At 35.4% G+C, this 14,879-nt stretch overlaps 1 protein-coding gene across 1 annotated transcript in view; it reads left to right on the forward strand.

Moving 5' to 3' along the window:
* The window catches only part of stab2 (stabilin 2), a 55,710-nt gene that overhangs the window by 27,511 nt on the left and 13,320 nt on the right, over positions 1–14,879 (forward strand). The window contains exons 42-54 of the mRNA XM_066667834.1: positions 389–468; positions 580–705; positions 1,502–1,575; positions 2,113–2,184; positions 2,826–2,945; positions 3,222–3,266; positions 4,572–4,652; positions 5,822–5,968; positions 7,332–7,469; positions 8,234–8,287; positions 9,110–9,286; positions 11,833–11,919; positions 13,870–14,016. Of these exons, the coding sequence (XP_066523931.1) occupies positions 389–468; positions 580–705; positions 1,502–1,575; positions 2,113–2,184; positions 2,826–2,945; positions 3,222–3,266; positions 4,572–4,652; positions 5,822–5,968; positions 7,332–7,469; positions 8,234–8,287; positions 9,110–9,286; positions 11,833–11,919; positions 13,870–14,016 (1,348 nt within the window). The remainder of the gene's footprint in view (positions 1–388; positions 469–579; positions 706–1,501; positions 1,576–2,112; positions 2,185–2,825; positions 2,946–3,221; positions 3,267–4,571; positions 4,653–5,821; positions 5,969–7,331; positions 7,470–8,233; positions 8,288–9,109; positions 9,287–11,832; positions 11,920–13,869; positions 14,017–14,879) is intronic.

The following is a 14,879-nucleotide window of genomic DNA, read 5'->3' on the forward strand; positions in this document are numbered from 1 at the left end:
GCGTAACTTAGGGGGTGTGGAAAAAGAGTGGAAGCTGTGATAAAGCAATAAATGAATATATATACAATTCAAAATTAACTAACATTTCAACAGGAAATTTCATAAATGTAGCAAAGGCTGCTGCACAATAAAATAACATCACAATTACATTAATATTTATGGATTATGGCAGATGCTTGTGTCCAGAGGGACTGACATTTGTAAAGTCAAAGGTTATCTCATGTCACAATAGTAGTGATTGTATGTATGTGTATTTGTGTATGTGTGCGTGTGTGTGTGTATGAGTGTTATCCCGTTACCTGCAAAAAAGACACATATATATTTATGGTATTATATATAATATTTATATTATTATAGCTGGAGTGTATATGTGTTTCTGTTATACCAGTTGCCTCCTGAAAGTTGAAGACAGGTCATATTACTGTAGTTGTGCAGCTGGATATGAGGGGAATGGTACACACTGCACAGGTAAGAGATGAAGGTTCTGTTTTAATATTCTCTCTACTGCATATTTCAGTGGATGCTATGTGTCTGACCCCTTTTTGTGCTTGTGTGTGTGTGTGTGTTTTATGTCCTTAGCGGCAAATGCTTGTGTCAAAGATAATGGGGGCTGCTCCTACAATGCAGTGTGTAAGAGGACTCTACCGGGACGCAGGAAGTGTGTGTGTAATCCTGGTTATGCAGGGGACGGAAAAGTGTGTGTTTGTAAGTCTGCCATAGAATTTTTGATTGTTGCATAATTAGAGAGTACGTATGTAAGTTTAGTAGGCCTAAATGTATGTGTAATATGTATTATCTAAAATTGTACAGATAATTAATTTCATCTAAATAACTACTTTCTGTTGATTTGATCCTCTGCTCTGCCTCAGGCGTCTGAGGCCAGGATTCCAATGGCTATTCTTCATCACAAGCTTAAGGCCATCCAGTGCCATTTAATGCAATTGCATTAAACTCTTGCTCATCTCTTCAGTGTGTGATTAAGGAAGTCCTAGCTAATGAGGTTAATTGGTGACAGTAAATATTTTCCTTAGTTTAACCAGATAAACTAACGGAAAACTAGATTAGATTTGGGTTTTTCTGCTCCTGGGCTCCCCCTACAGAGGGTAATTCATTTTTGCAGCACTATCATGATATCAACGGGAGGTGGGTTGTTATGGTGTCTATCCTCCTTCAAAAGTTACATAGTGCAGTTTTTGCAGTGCTAACCCAGGAGTAGCAGAGACAGAGGCTCTATTCTCCCTATTACAGGTCAGTGAATCACCACAATGATTGTGAAGCGGTAATTTCTAAGGTAAAAAGTCTACCTAACGTTCTTTTAAACCCAAAATCAAGGCAGAAAAGAGCAGAGAGACATTACTACAGGACAATTCTCAACTTTGGGTTAAGATACTTGGCTTACTGTGGAATCCTGATTTATGGAATATCCTAAATTTGTGCAAAGCTGCTCTGGGACAATGCGTTATTAAAATAAACTGAACTAAATGAAAATGTGAATCTCCAGCTATCAACCCCTGCTTGGATGGAAATGGAGGCTGCAACACAAATTCAGACTGCATTCACACAGGCCCCAACAAGGTCAGTAACAATGTATTCATTTATGATAAAATCTCATGTTTGTCAACAATATTCCTGTATCATATTCACATTGATCCTGAGAAGATTGGGAACATGTTGTTACATTTTGTTTTTGCACATTTTTGAGTAAGGCAGTGCAGGTACTATAGTACGTTAAGAAAATGCAGTGAAAGTATATGGTGCCAAATACTTACACTGAAATGCCAGATTGAATCAAACCAATTTGATGCAATTAGATGTCATTCCCTGATATGACCGAGGAACGGTATATAGTTTAACAGCAGCACACAACAGTCAAAAATGCCGACAAATAAAATAAATACAATAAAACTAACAGAACTATACATATACAAACATAAAACTATACAAATCAATTAATCAATAATTAAGTGCAGGACAGCAGAGATAAGCATGAGTAAATTTGGAGTATGACATTTTAAAAATACACATATTCACACAGTATCTTGCAAAGTGGTTGCTGCAGTTGGTTTAGTGCAACAGAGTATACAACACAGAGTTTTTTTTTTTTTTTTTCAGACATCCTGCGTGTGTAAACCTGGCTATTCAGGTGATGGAAAAAAGTGTACTCCTATCAACTTGTGTAACAAGGTAAGAAACACAGTTTTTTTTTTTAAATCCCACATTTCTGTTGCCTTTTCAAGCTTTATTGGACATCTCAGCACACTTGGTGGAGAACACTTACTGTTAAATTTTGTTAGGTTAGTAACAGACACTTTTGTTAGTAATAGGGCATGGGTAGGAACCTTTGGCTCATCTAGAGAGAACAATCCATAAGTGGGCCATAGTGCCCACCACTAAAGGTGCTGTTCGGCCAAGATAGAGAGATAGAGCCATAATATAATTACTTTATCATTCAGCATTTATATATATTTATATTTATATTCAGCATATATATATATATAAACCCCAGGGTGCAGACGGTAGTGTCGCAGTCACACAGCTCCAGGGACCTGGAGGTTGTGGGTTTAAGTCCTGCTCCGGGTGAGTGTCTGAGAGGAGTTTGGTCTGTTCTCCCCGTGTCTCCGGGTGGTCCGGTTTCCTCCCACAGTCCAAAAACAGGTTAATAGGTGGATTGGCGACTCAAATGTCTCCGTAGGTGTGTGTGTTTCCAGGATCTCTGCCTTGCGCCCAGTGATTCCGGGTAGGCTCTGGACCCACCGTGACCCTGAACTGGATAATCGGTTGCAGACAATTAATTAATGAATAAATATAACCCCTAACCCCTGCAGAAAAACGGAGGCTGCCACAAGCTTGCCACCTGTACAATGACTGGACCAGGACAGAGGAACTGCAGCTGCCCAGGGGATTTAATCGGAGATGGATTTTACTGCAAAGACAACATCATGCAGGTTAAATAAAGGAGCTGTCCTTTATTCAATATTCTCTCTCCCGCTATCTCTCTCTATCTTTCTTACTCTCTGTTTCTCTTACACACATTTGGTATATGCTACTTGCTAAAAATACAATGTTAAATAGTTAGAATGTCTCTTCTCTCGGATGGAAAGCCTCTTGTAAATTGTTCTTTTTACAGAGAGATCATTTTTAGCACATAAATGCGTTTTATGGTTGTTCATAACGGGTAGATTATTTCTGGTGTTTAACATATGTACCTGGTTTGTCAACAGGAAATTCGAAACCGAGACTTGAATGACTTCTTCTACAGTCTGCTGGTAAGTCTTGTATTGTTGAATATACATATATCATCACTGCCCTATTAAAAACATATTTCATGCATTTCTGATGGCTCATTTATTAGCTCGGTTCAAATGATGACAAAAAATGGAGATATATGATTTTAGTTTTTGACGATATATATGTACAGTAATATGCAGAAATCTTAGGCACCTAAGATAATTATATATATTTAAACTAATGTCTTCTCAGTAAGCATGGTGCTTGTATAAAGTCATATATAATCACAGTATATACAAAAAAACAGTGATATAAAACAAAAAAGAAATATAACATGATTTATTTTTCTATAAAGTAGTAGGTGTGAGTGAGTTTGAGGAAGGTTTTGTTCAGATTCTTCTTGATTTTAAGAATTTTGTTAAATCGACAGCACGCATTATTTAAAATCATTATTTATTAACTGCTAAAATTAGGTATTGGATAAAATCAATTAATATGGACTGCCACGAGGAGAGATTTGGAAAAAAATAAACCAAAACATTCACACACAGAATATCTCACTTAACTGATATAATGTTATTTGGTTTAATCTAATGTTGGGCGTTATTTGTTGTTTGTATGTTTGTTTTTTTATTTTTAAATATACCCCACCCCAATTTGTTAAATTCAGCAAATAAACTTTTATGTACATAAAAATAAACAGAAACCTTCACTTCATCTCATTTCAAAATAAACTATCACCAAAATGTGATATTTTACCAGGAGCATTCAGTCTTTAGTTTGATTGTATGATGTATATGTAAGTTAATGACATATTAGATGCACATTTTTGAAAACTATAATCAATAAATCAATATTCCTGTAAGCCTAAAATTAAGACATGCCAAAAGCTATAAATTATACATTTGAATCCTCCAGATCTGAAAACCAATTGGCTGGGCTGTGTCAGAAGTGGCTGAAATATAATTAATAGACACAAATTAATTGAATTCTGAATTAATGCACCATGTGTTCCTTCTATAGACGCTGAAATGTGTTGGTGAGAATGTGAAAGTGGTGGTCTTGCTTAAGAATGTATACAAACAGTTATATTGCTAATATGTTTAAAATTATATTGTATATGACAGTAAAAATTACAGTTACTTCAGTAACCATGAAGGCCATCAATATTCACCATGTTCTTCTCTATTTGCTGCTGCTTATATAAGTGACATTGCACTGCTGAAAGTATATAACTTTTCAATGGACAATCTGGATAGGAACATGTCTTTGAATAACTTTATGGTATTTAAGTTTTTGTAGTGAACACTGTCAGGAAATAATCAATATTTCTACCGTTTCAGAAAGCTGACATGTCTTTTCTTCAAGGACGTGGTCCATACACTGTGTTTGCTCCTAATAAGCAGGCATTTAACAAGCCAGAAGTAAGTGCAAAATTTTAAGGAGCGCTAATGTGTCTATATTCTGATATTTTTTGTTTATTCTTTATTATCAAGTCTTGTCAAACCCTGCCACATTTATTTTAATTTCCATGTCACTACCTAGGTAGGACTGTTATATATTATGTCTTCTATAAACAATAAGTGCATTGGACTTCTAGCTATATAACTAGATATGTTGTTGTGTTATTAATTAATTGTGGTTTGGAAATTAGTGTCATAGGCATTAATTACATAACATTTCAAAAGTAGGAACATATTTTAAAAATATACTTTTGGAAATATTTTAGAAATAATTCATTTAGCCTTCAACAGCCACGGAACAATGTGTTTGTTGACACCTGATTTAATTACAGATTTAATATTTCAAATTATTCAACTGATTGGCAGACGTATTGTCTTACAGTAGTAGCATCACGCTCAATGCACACTGACAGTTCTCTCAGAAGAAGGTGAGGCAGGCAGCTGCTTTGATAACATCAGTTTTTAAAAAAAATATCCATATAATAATACCTCCTGAAGCTCTCCTCCTTTTTATTTATTTATTTATATGTCTTCTATTATACACATACACAGCTCAGTGCATGTCACTTAACATCAGTGTTAAGAAACAATATCAGAATGAACCATGTTAAACATGTTATTGACCAGAACATATGGTTATACAACATTCCTTAAACATCAATATTGTTCAACACTCATCTCATTTTGGATCTTTAAAAACCATTCACAAGTGTCTTCAGGGAAAAGTTGTTTCTATGTTGTGTCACTCAAATGAACCCTTTTTGGAACGTTTATTATTTTTATAAGACTATTTTACATGTTTATTGGTGATAAGTGTTCCTTACACAGGCCAGTGTTTTTATCCCTACAAACTCATAATTTAACATTTGCAGAATTAAACTAGATCAGCAGTAAAGCTCTGCAGGACAACCACCCGGATAAAAATAAAATATAAGTTTAATTAGGTTTATTAGTTTAAACCCTTTTCCCCCCTATAGTCAAACCCTTTTGAATTGTGTTCTGTTAAAGTAAGTTCTGCTCCTGGCCCTGTATATATTTTTCTGTTTCATCTCTAGTCATTTACCTTTTCATTTCATAAATTCCTCCCCTCTGTCATGTCATTCTCTGGTTGATTTATCCTGTGTTTTTAGTATGAAAAACCATTGAATAAAGCAAGCTATGCTGCACTCATGATGTATCACATAGTGTCTTGTCAGACACTCCTCCCAGAGGACCTCACACAGTCTCGCAACCTCACTACCCTCTCCGGGGAAATCCTTGCCATCTCCTACTCACAGGTATGCACACTTACAGCTATAACTGAAATGTACTTGTTTTTGTAAGTCAAAAGGTTGCATGAAATTAAATCAGTTGTTTTAAATTCAAAGTGTCATTTTTGCCGGAAGTCCTGCAGCTTAGAAGAGGCATGTGCGCTGACTGACTGACTGACTGACTGACAGACTGACAGACTGACTGACTGACTGACTGACTGACAGACAGACAGACTGACTGACTGACAAACAGACAGACAGACAGACAGACAGACAGACTGACTGACTGACTGACTGACTGACTGACTGATAGACTGACTGACAAACTGACAGACAGGCAGAGAGAGAGAGAGAGAGTTGAAACACGCGAGTAGGAACTGTTAATTCAGCCGTATTTCACAGAGAGAACTTAAGGTGGCGCCATTACACCATCTGTTGTTAGTTCAGACATATTTCACATTCCAATTCGTGAACTATATGGAACCGTTCGGTGGTGACCAGAGGTCCTCTTTTCCCTGAACAAGTACTCTTTTTGGGACCTAAAAAATGTGTGTTCAAAAGGTCAGAGAGTTGAGAGCTGGGACACACTCACGGCGCTTCAGCACTGGAATTTATCATAGTCTCGTCTTTAAGTTTGGAGAATGTTTCTGTGACCCAGCCTTTTGTTTTCTACTATATATTTAACAAACAGAAAGTCATCTTGTCTGTTGTCTGTCCCTATAATAACATGGATACACGGACACATCCCACCGTTACATGGATTTTTGTTTAAATTTACACGAAAACTGACAAAATCTTCAGGTTATTAAAGCCAGAACACCAGAGCAAGGTGTTACTCAAATAAATGAAGCTGTGAATTTGTTAAAGCACTGTTTTATCAGTCAGACCCTTATAGAAATGTAGGTCAGTAATAAATATCTAGTTCCCAGTGATGCCCTGTTCCTTTATCAAGTGTAGATTACTTGGTTGATAAAATGGTAAGGTGCTTGGTTTTAGAAATGTACACAGTGCTTCAGTTTTATAGCATTGTATGAACAGAAAATAACAGACTTTCCATGATCACACACAGCACTTCAGCAACTGACAAGATAAAGTAGTTTTGTAGTTATTATTTGTTATTATTGTAAACAAAGACATTAATATGAAGCACCAAATCTGCTTCAGTTATCTTCCAATGACAAGTGGGTGGATTTGGGGCTTTCCTACTTTTGAAATGCCAGAAAAACCTCTGTGAGAATGGCTATACGGCTAATGGTGGTTTGGCTAAACTAGGCTTACCTAGTTTCCCTTTGCTCTTGTTTTCAGTGTGCATATTGCAATTTTCTGTGTTATGAGTATTACAGAGGCTAATAATGATTAACATACTGAAATGTATAATTGTAACTTTCAGGGTGTAATATCCATCAATAACAAAGCCAAAGTGGTGTACAGTGATCAAGAAAGCAGCAATGGGATCTTCCATGAGATTGATACTGTTTTGATACCTCCCAGTTTTCAGAACATTAACGCAATGAACAACACACTCAATGTAGGTGTAACATTTAACCTTCACCCTCACGTTGTTTTCTGTTATTTATGTATTTTCTTTTTATTTTACACGAATGGGATTGATTTATAGTAAATGTTTATAATTTTACGGACACCTTATAATACATGAATTCAGATTTGGTACACCAAAAAATGTTTCCATAAACTCCACAGAAGATCTTGTAATTAAATAGAGATTCTTCAAAAGCTGAAGCACAATGCTTAATGCCAATCCAAGGTTAGAAGGTTACAACCCCATCACTGGACTTGAGTGGTAAAACTCCATCCAGGTGCTTTCATTGCTTTGAGATGATTTGTAAATTTGTTTGCAGTCCAGAACAATTGAAGTTGTTACCCAAAAAAAAATACGACCTCACTAATGAATCTTATAATTTACGATAAGGTTATAAGATACAATCATTTATAAATGGGAATAATTCATTTTTGATCATACAGATTTCTGAATTTTGTTTGTGTTCTTATATAACAGTGAACTATAATGGTTGTTTATAGTAACAAACGGTTAAATAGTAGTTTGCATTATTAATTCAGCAATTGCAGAAAATAAACGATGTCTCTAATATCAGAAAGAAAGTGAAAAAGCACTTTACTGAAGAATATATTAGAATTTTTTGCAATTATCTATCATTTTTAAATCACATCAAATTACCAATAGTGGTGAAATGAAGTTTAGCTTTTCAATGTCCAAGCATTTCAATAAACCAAGTATGTTGATTTTATTTAACATTTTATTTTTGGACACAGCTAAAAGACATAGCAGATCAACATGGCTTCAGGATATTTTTCAAACTGCTGGAGGTATGTATAAAGTCACAGTCTTAGTCATCAATTTACTAACTTCAGCATTTTAAGAAACAGTATTTTCTTTGCAAGTAAAACAACAAACAACAAATATGACATCTGACCAGAAGTGTCTGTACATTTGTAATTCAAATCAAATCAAATTTATTTATATAGCGCTTTTCACAACTGATGTTGTCACAAAGCAGCTTCACAGAATTCCAGTAAGACAAGATTTGACATGAAATGTAAAGACAAATGTAAAACCCTCAAGTGAGCAAGCCAGGGGCGACAGTGGCAAGGAAAAACTCCCCCAGCTGAGGAAGAAACCTTGGGAGGAACCAAGGCTCACAAGGGGTGACCCATCCTCCTCTGGTCAATCTTATAATTGTCAATCAATAATTGACTGTCAACTAAAATTTTAACACATTAGAGGTTTACTAGCATCTTCTCTTATGTAAAATTTCCCAGCCTTTTGGATTGTGTAGATTTTTCATCATATGTAAAGTGAACAGGACAGATTTTCTGCAGTTTATTGATAGAGTTTCATGAAATATTTTTTTTCCAAATGAATTTAAGCCAAAGATATTAGTGGTTCAATTTTGATTCAAATACACCTATAATATGACAATAACATATCAGATTTTGACATTTACAAATTGTAATATTGACCATCTATCTAAAAATTTGAAGGAACAAATTATATTCATCCTACAGCAATTGTTATTGTTGTACTGTAAAGTGTCCTTGAGTATCCTGAAAGGCGCTTTTAAATAAAATGAGTTATTATTATTGTTATTATTATTATTAAAATTAGCAATGTCTATTGATCTTGTCTAGGACACAGATGTGATGAAGAATTTGATGGACTCCATGCACCAGCCAGTTACTCTCTTCCTGCCAACTGACCGCATTATGTCTGCTCTGCCTCAGGAGCAGCAAGACTTCCTATATGCTCCACATAATCGTGCCCAGCTTGTGGAGTACATTGAGTACCACGTTGTCCGTGACCAAAAGGTAAGGAACTTACTGTTAGGTTGCACAGGATTTAGGGTAATGTGTGATATTGCATAGTAATTGTGATAACAGTTATTCCTTTTCAGCATATTGTTTATGTCATCCATACATTACTGTACTGGGGTGCGCATCCCTATAATGATAAATCTTCGCGATGTATGCACAACTTTAACGAAGACATAAGTTTAAGAATGGTGATTTTAGGTGTTTTCCAAAAGCCTTCTTTAGTCTCTAAAATTACGAATGAGATTTAAGTAGATCTTTGTTGACTCCGCCTCTGCATCTGTGCTGAAAATTCAGGCCAGTCAAAACCTGTATCACCGATTTACATTCATTTTCACGTTTTTACATCATAAATGTATCATTAGGCAAATAATTATTACTTAAAAAACTAATTTACATTGCTGGTATTAAAAATAACCTGACAAAACATTACACTTGCTATTCCTACTCGGTGAATATCAAATATAGGCAAACGACCCATATTCCTCAGCAAAGAAAGAATGATTAACTTACTGCTACTACTACACTAAAAACAATATAATTAAATTTATTTCATGTAAATGACAGGGTTTGTATGGGTGCTTGAAACCCTCGAAAATGCTTGAATATTAATGTTGTATTTTCCAGGTTTGAAAAGTGCTGGAATTTTGGATAAAGTGCTTGAAAATGCTTGAAATTGTAATTGTATTTCTTTCACAACAAATGGCTGAATGGCTAGTTCACTTATTAGATGGAAAAATAAAATAAGTTGCAGAGCCTAAAACAAAAACTGCTCCACATGGACTTGCTAGCGCCAATGCATGTCGTAAGGATCATTTCACTCGGCTCACCCAGAAGTGCCAACTCCTAAGGATTCCTAAGCCTCTTCATTATACTACAGTGGATAAAATCACCATAACATTCTGATTACATCCTGATTACAGGGAAGAAAGAAAGGAATGAATGAATGACTTTTGGACAGGAGCCTGCTCCTATTGTTCACCTAAAAGGCCTGGCTCAAATAGCATGTTTGCGACCAATACATTGCTAGCTAATAAAACTGTGATCTGTCAGTGTGTTTTCATATGTGACCCACCTCCCCGAAGACACAGTGAGTCAGAGGGAACTTCTTAAATATGCGGAAAGTTGCCATTTTAATTAGTGCTGCATAGAAAACAACAAATACAAACAATGGATAAGACAGGGACAAAACCCACAAGTAGCCTTCTGCAAAGTCTACAAAAAGCACCTGCATCTTTTCACAGTGGGAGAGTCTGCATTCTTGAGATTCAGAGGTACATTGTAGTGGAAAATTTTCAAGAACACGTGAATGCTAATTTGTTTACTAGCTGCTGAATTTGCAGTCTTAATGATGAGCACTGTGTGATACAATTGGGTAATGCTAGTTTTCATTGAATCATTTTCATGCCAATACTAGAAAATACGAGGTGAAAATAAACATGCACGTTTAAACATTTCATGCACAAAAGCACAGGGCAAAAAAAAACAGGTAGACTCATTTTTGATAGCATAGAAAGTCTACTTATAAACAGGTGACACATTTTGAAACTTCGATTTCTTTTTAAATTCTTATCCTTCTGCAATTACCAAATAGAGTTAAGAATTTTTATTATCCCTTTTATAAAGATATATAAAAAAGTGAAGCTATCATTTTGAGTATGTATGTATTTAAATAAATCTGCAATTTACTGTAAGGTGCTGGAAAAGCTTAAAAATGGACCTAGAAAGTTTTTGAAAAGTCCTTGAATTTGACTTTAACTGTTTGAGCCCTGAAATTAAGTTATTTGTTTCACGTGAATGAAATGATTTAAATACTGGAATAAATAGAAACATTTTATGATTTTATGCTCAGACTTGAACAAAGAACTTTCAAAGTGGGAGGCTATTGAGGGAGGTACACGATACACACAACTTGCTTTTAATGCTAGGAAGGTATTAACCGCATAATTTAGTACGTAACTAGTAGCTTCGATTTTTGTTGATCATGCATGTAGTATATGGAACTCAGTTGTTTTCAATAATAAATATTGATTTTCATGAATGTTTGTTTTTACATATACATATAAATGTGTTGTGATGTGTATAGAATCAGCAAGTTTGTTAATAGTATATTAACAGACTCTTATTTTTGTGGCAGAACTGCACATGAACTTAAAGATAAGAAGTATTTAGTGAGTTATGAATGGTTCAGAATGCACTTGATTTATGAATGAATTTTACTACATTTGTGTTTCCTGAAATGCTTATATTTTTAAGATGGTTTTTGGGTACAAGGTTACAAATTACTTAGGGTTATAAATGTTTTGGGAAACCTACTACTGATTGTTCAATGTTAAATAAAATATTATTTAATGGCAACTTTTAAATGCATCACTAATGAATTTTAATGTATATTTTGTAACATATAATGCTGCAATTTACACTGTGTATAATAAAAAGGTTTTAAAATATATAATATTTTTGCCCCACAGTGAACTGCTATTTGCAGCCCAGCAGTGTACTAAAATAAAACTCTAATTTTTGTTTTTTTATGTGTGGTTTAGGCACAGCCTGCTGGACTGATCTATTACCCACTGAAGACTCTTCAGGGCTCTGATGTTTCTGTGAGCTGCGTTGGAGAAGACGATGTAGTGAGTGACCAAAAACAGAAAATCATGAATCTAGATTAGTTTACAAGTTATTTACGCAATAATACATGAGAGGGAGTGCTATAATGTGATATATTGGCACTGGTCTGCTTCGGCCGAAGATCAGTCACCAATGTCAGTATATCCTGTTATAGCTTGAACCTCACGTGTATAATTGTGATACCACTATACCACAGTTCGTTATCGCCATTTATTATTAGGTTTTATTATTATTAGATAGACCGTGCAAAATTATTAGAATTTTTTTTATCAACCTTCCGCGAGGTAAAATAGTTCCATTCCATCACACATTCCTTTTTGCTGTTTTCAACGAACTCTGGATCTTTAACTTGTGAGATGTTAAACCCAGGATTTCTGAACTTCTCTCCAGGAGCCGGTCCATGTTCACACTAGATTTGTTGGTAAACAAGGCTGCATTATTCTGAGCTGCCCTCTGTCCAAATCAGAATAGAAGCAGAGATAAACGCATCAAGTCAATGAAATCTCATGTTTTAACCATTGTTTACAGCGGATTCAGATTGAAGTTATATATATCATACATTAAACAATATGCCAAGTTAAAAGTTAGTATTTTGGAGTATTGCTCCAGAGCTGTGTTGGTGAACAAGAGTAGCAGAGAAAAAAGATGTGCCTGGACTCAAGTTAAACACCATCACAGAAACCAAATAGACATAGCCAGTTACTTTTTATTTATTTCAGATTTTCTTTTGTTTACAAAAAAGAAAGCAGATAACGGCCCACTGCGTCATAACCCTTTACTCTCTTCAAAATAATGTGCGAAAAGGTAAATGAACTGGATGACATTGGGGTGAAAAAGTCCAGGCACAGCTCTGTCTTGTAAGCGCTGGCATCATTGCTAGGTTACATGTATTTTGCAGAGTGATACCTGAAGAGCTTCAGTCAGAGTGCCAGTATCGTATAATATTGGCACTTCTTGAAGGTCTCTCAGCCAATCACATTGCACGGTCGAAACTAACTGTTGTATAATTCATAACAAGGCACATACTACAGCCAGTTGGTGCAGGTTGAGGTTCTCATTTTGTCCATCTGAGGATTATAAACATTGTCTAAATCACCCATACTTAAATGCAGATGCCTGCAGATAAACCTCAGCTTTAAATTTCATGTTTTTTTAATTTGGCAAAAACATCAGTTATTAATCTCTGCTCCTCCAGACATCTTGAAATTTAATGTCAAATTTAATTTCAGTTGACATATAGACTTTATGGTAAGACTTTCCAGTAAGGGCACATTAATTAATGATAGCATAAACATTACTAAATGGTTGTAAAATGTATCTGATTATCATACTCAAAATGTTTGCTGTCAAGTAAACAATGACAGTAAACTCTGCATAAACTAATTAAACAAATTAAATGAATGCATATTAAAATAGTGCAAATTATTTCTGCTGTTTTAATTGGCAAATAATCAACTTTTTTTTCATGTATTGCAGCAACATGATTTTTAGGCACATGTAGCCTGGCTTTAGAGCATCATCATTGTCATCATTGAATAGCATCCATTTAGACAGAATGTGGCCTTTTGGCTATTACTTAAAGTAGAAGTTTATTATCCTTCAAAATTAGCTGCTATAAAATCTGGGTTTTACTGCTTTGCATATGTAGTCTAGTTGAGCCATTTTAAAAGTTAAAAGGTTCCACTTTACATTGTTTTAGCTGAATTACATTTTATTATTTCAACATTTGTGCAACTTTGTGGTACATTCACTGTTCTAGAGGGAATACGGCAGTACTTATGTAAATGTGTGAGTAATCATGATTTGAAATAATATAATCCGCCTGTAACAGTCACATTACTAGTAGTTACATAGGTAATGTGCGACTACAGTTATTAAAGACACTCAATACAAAGAGTTGGAGTGGTTTAAAAAATGACTAATCAGATGTTTAATTTCTCTCTCTCCTTTAGGGAGAACTCTACATCAATGACAAGAGTTGCCAAATTGTAAAGAGGAACTTGAATTTCAACGGGGGAATTGTGTATGGAATTAACTGCCTTCTTACACCTCCCAGTCTGGGAGGACGTTGTGATCAGAAAGAAGTTGTAGACATCACTGTGAGTTCCACACAGATCGTTTGCCTTTCATTGAAAATCTGTATAAATACATAAATTTCCCAATGTGTAAGATTACTGTTAAAATACAGTATATACTATATTGTCAAAAGTACTCACTAACCTACCACAATCATTGAATTCAGGTGTTCATATTCATTCCAAGGCCACAGGTGTATAAAATCAGGAATGCATGCTGCTTCTACAAGAAAGAATGTGTATCTCTCAGGAGCTCAGTGAATTCCAGCATGATACCATAATAGGATGCCCCCTGTGCAACATGTCAAGTCATGAACTTTCCACACTACTAAATATTCCAAAGTCAACTGTCAGTAGTATTATGACCACAGGTGGAAACTACTACTGACAAGCCGATGGACAAGTCTGGGTTGAGTGGTTACCAGGAGAACGGTACTAGTCTGACTGCATTTTGCCAAGTGTAAAGTTTTGCAGAGTGGATTATGGTGTGGCTAGTTTTTCAGGTTCTGAGCTCAGCTCTTTAGTTCCAATAAAAGGAACTCTTAATGCTTCAGCACACCAAGAGAGTTTAGACATTTTCATGCTCCCAACTTTGTAGGAACAGTTTGGGGATGGCCCCTTCCTGTTCCAGCATGACTATGCACCAGTGCACAAAGCAAGGCAAATAAAGGCATGGGTGAGAGTTTGATGAGGAAGAACCTGATTTGCCTGCACAGAGTTCTGACAAATTTGATAAAACACCTTTGGGATGAATTAGAGCAGAGGCTTCGAGCCAGGCCTTCTCGTCCAACATCTGTGTCTGACATCCATGTCTCAAAAATTTCCATAAACACACTCCTAAACCTTGTGGAAAGCATTCCCAGTAAAACTGAAGCTGCAAAGGGTGG

The sequence above is a fragment of the Hoplias malabaricus genome, chromosome 4, assembly GCF_029633855.1.
Source record: "Hoplias malabaricus isolate fHopMal1 chromosome 4, fHopMal1.hap1, whole genome shotgun sequence".
NCBI classification, from domain to species: Eukaryota; Metazoa; Chordata; class Actinopteri; order Characiformes; family Erythrinidae; genus Hoplias; species Hoplias malabaricus.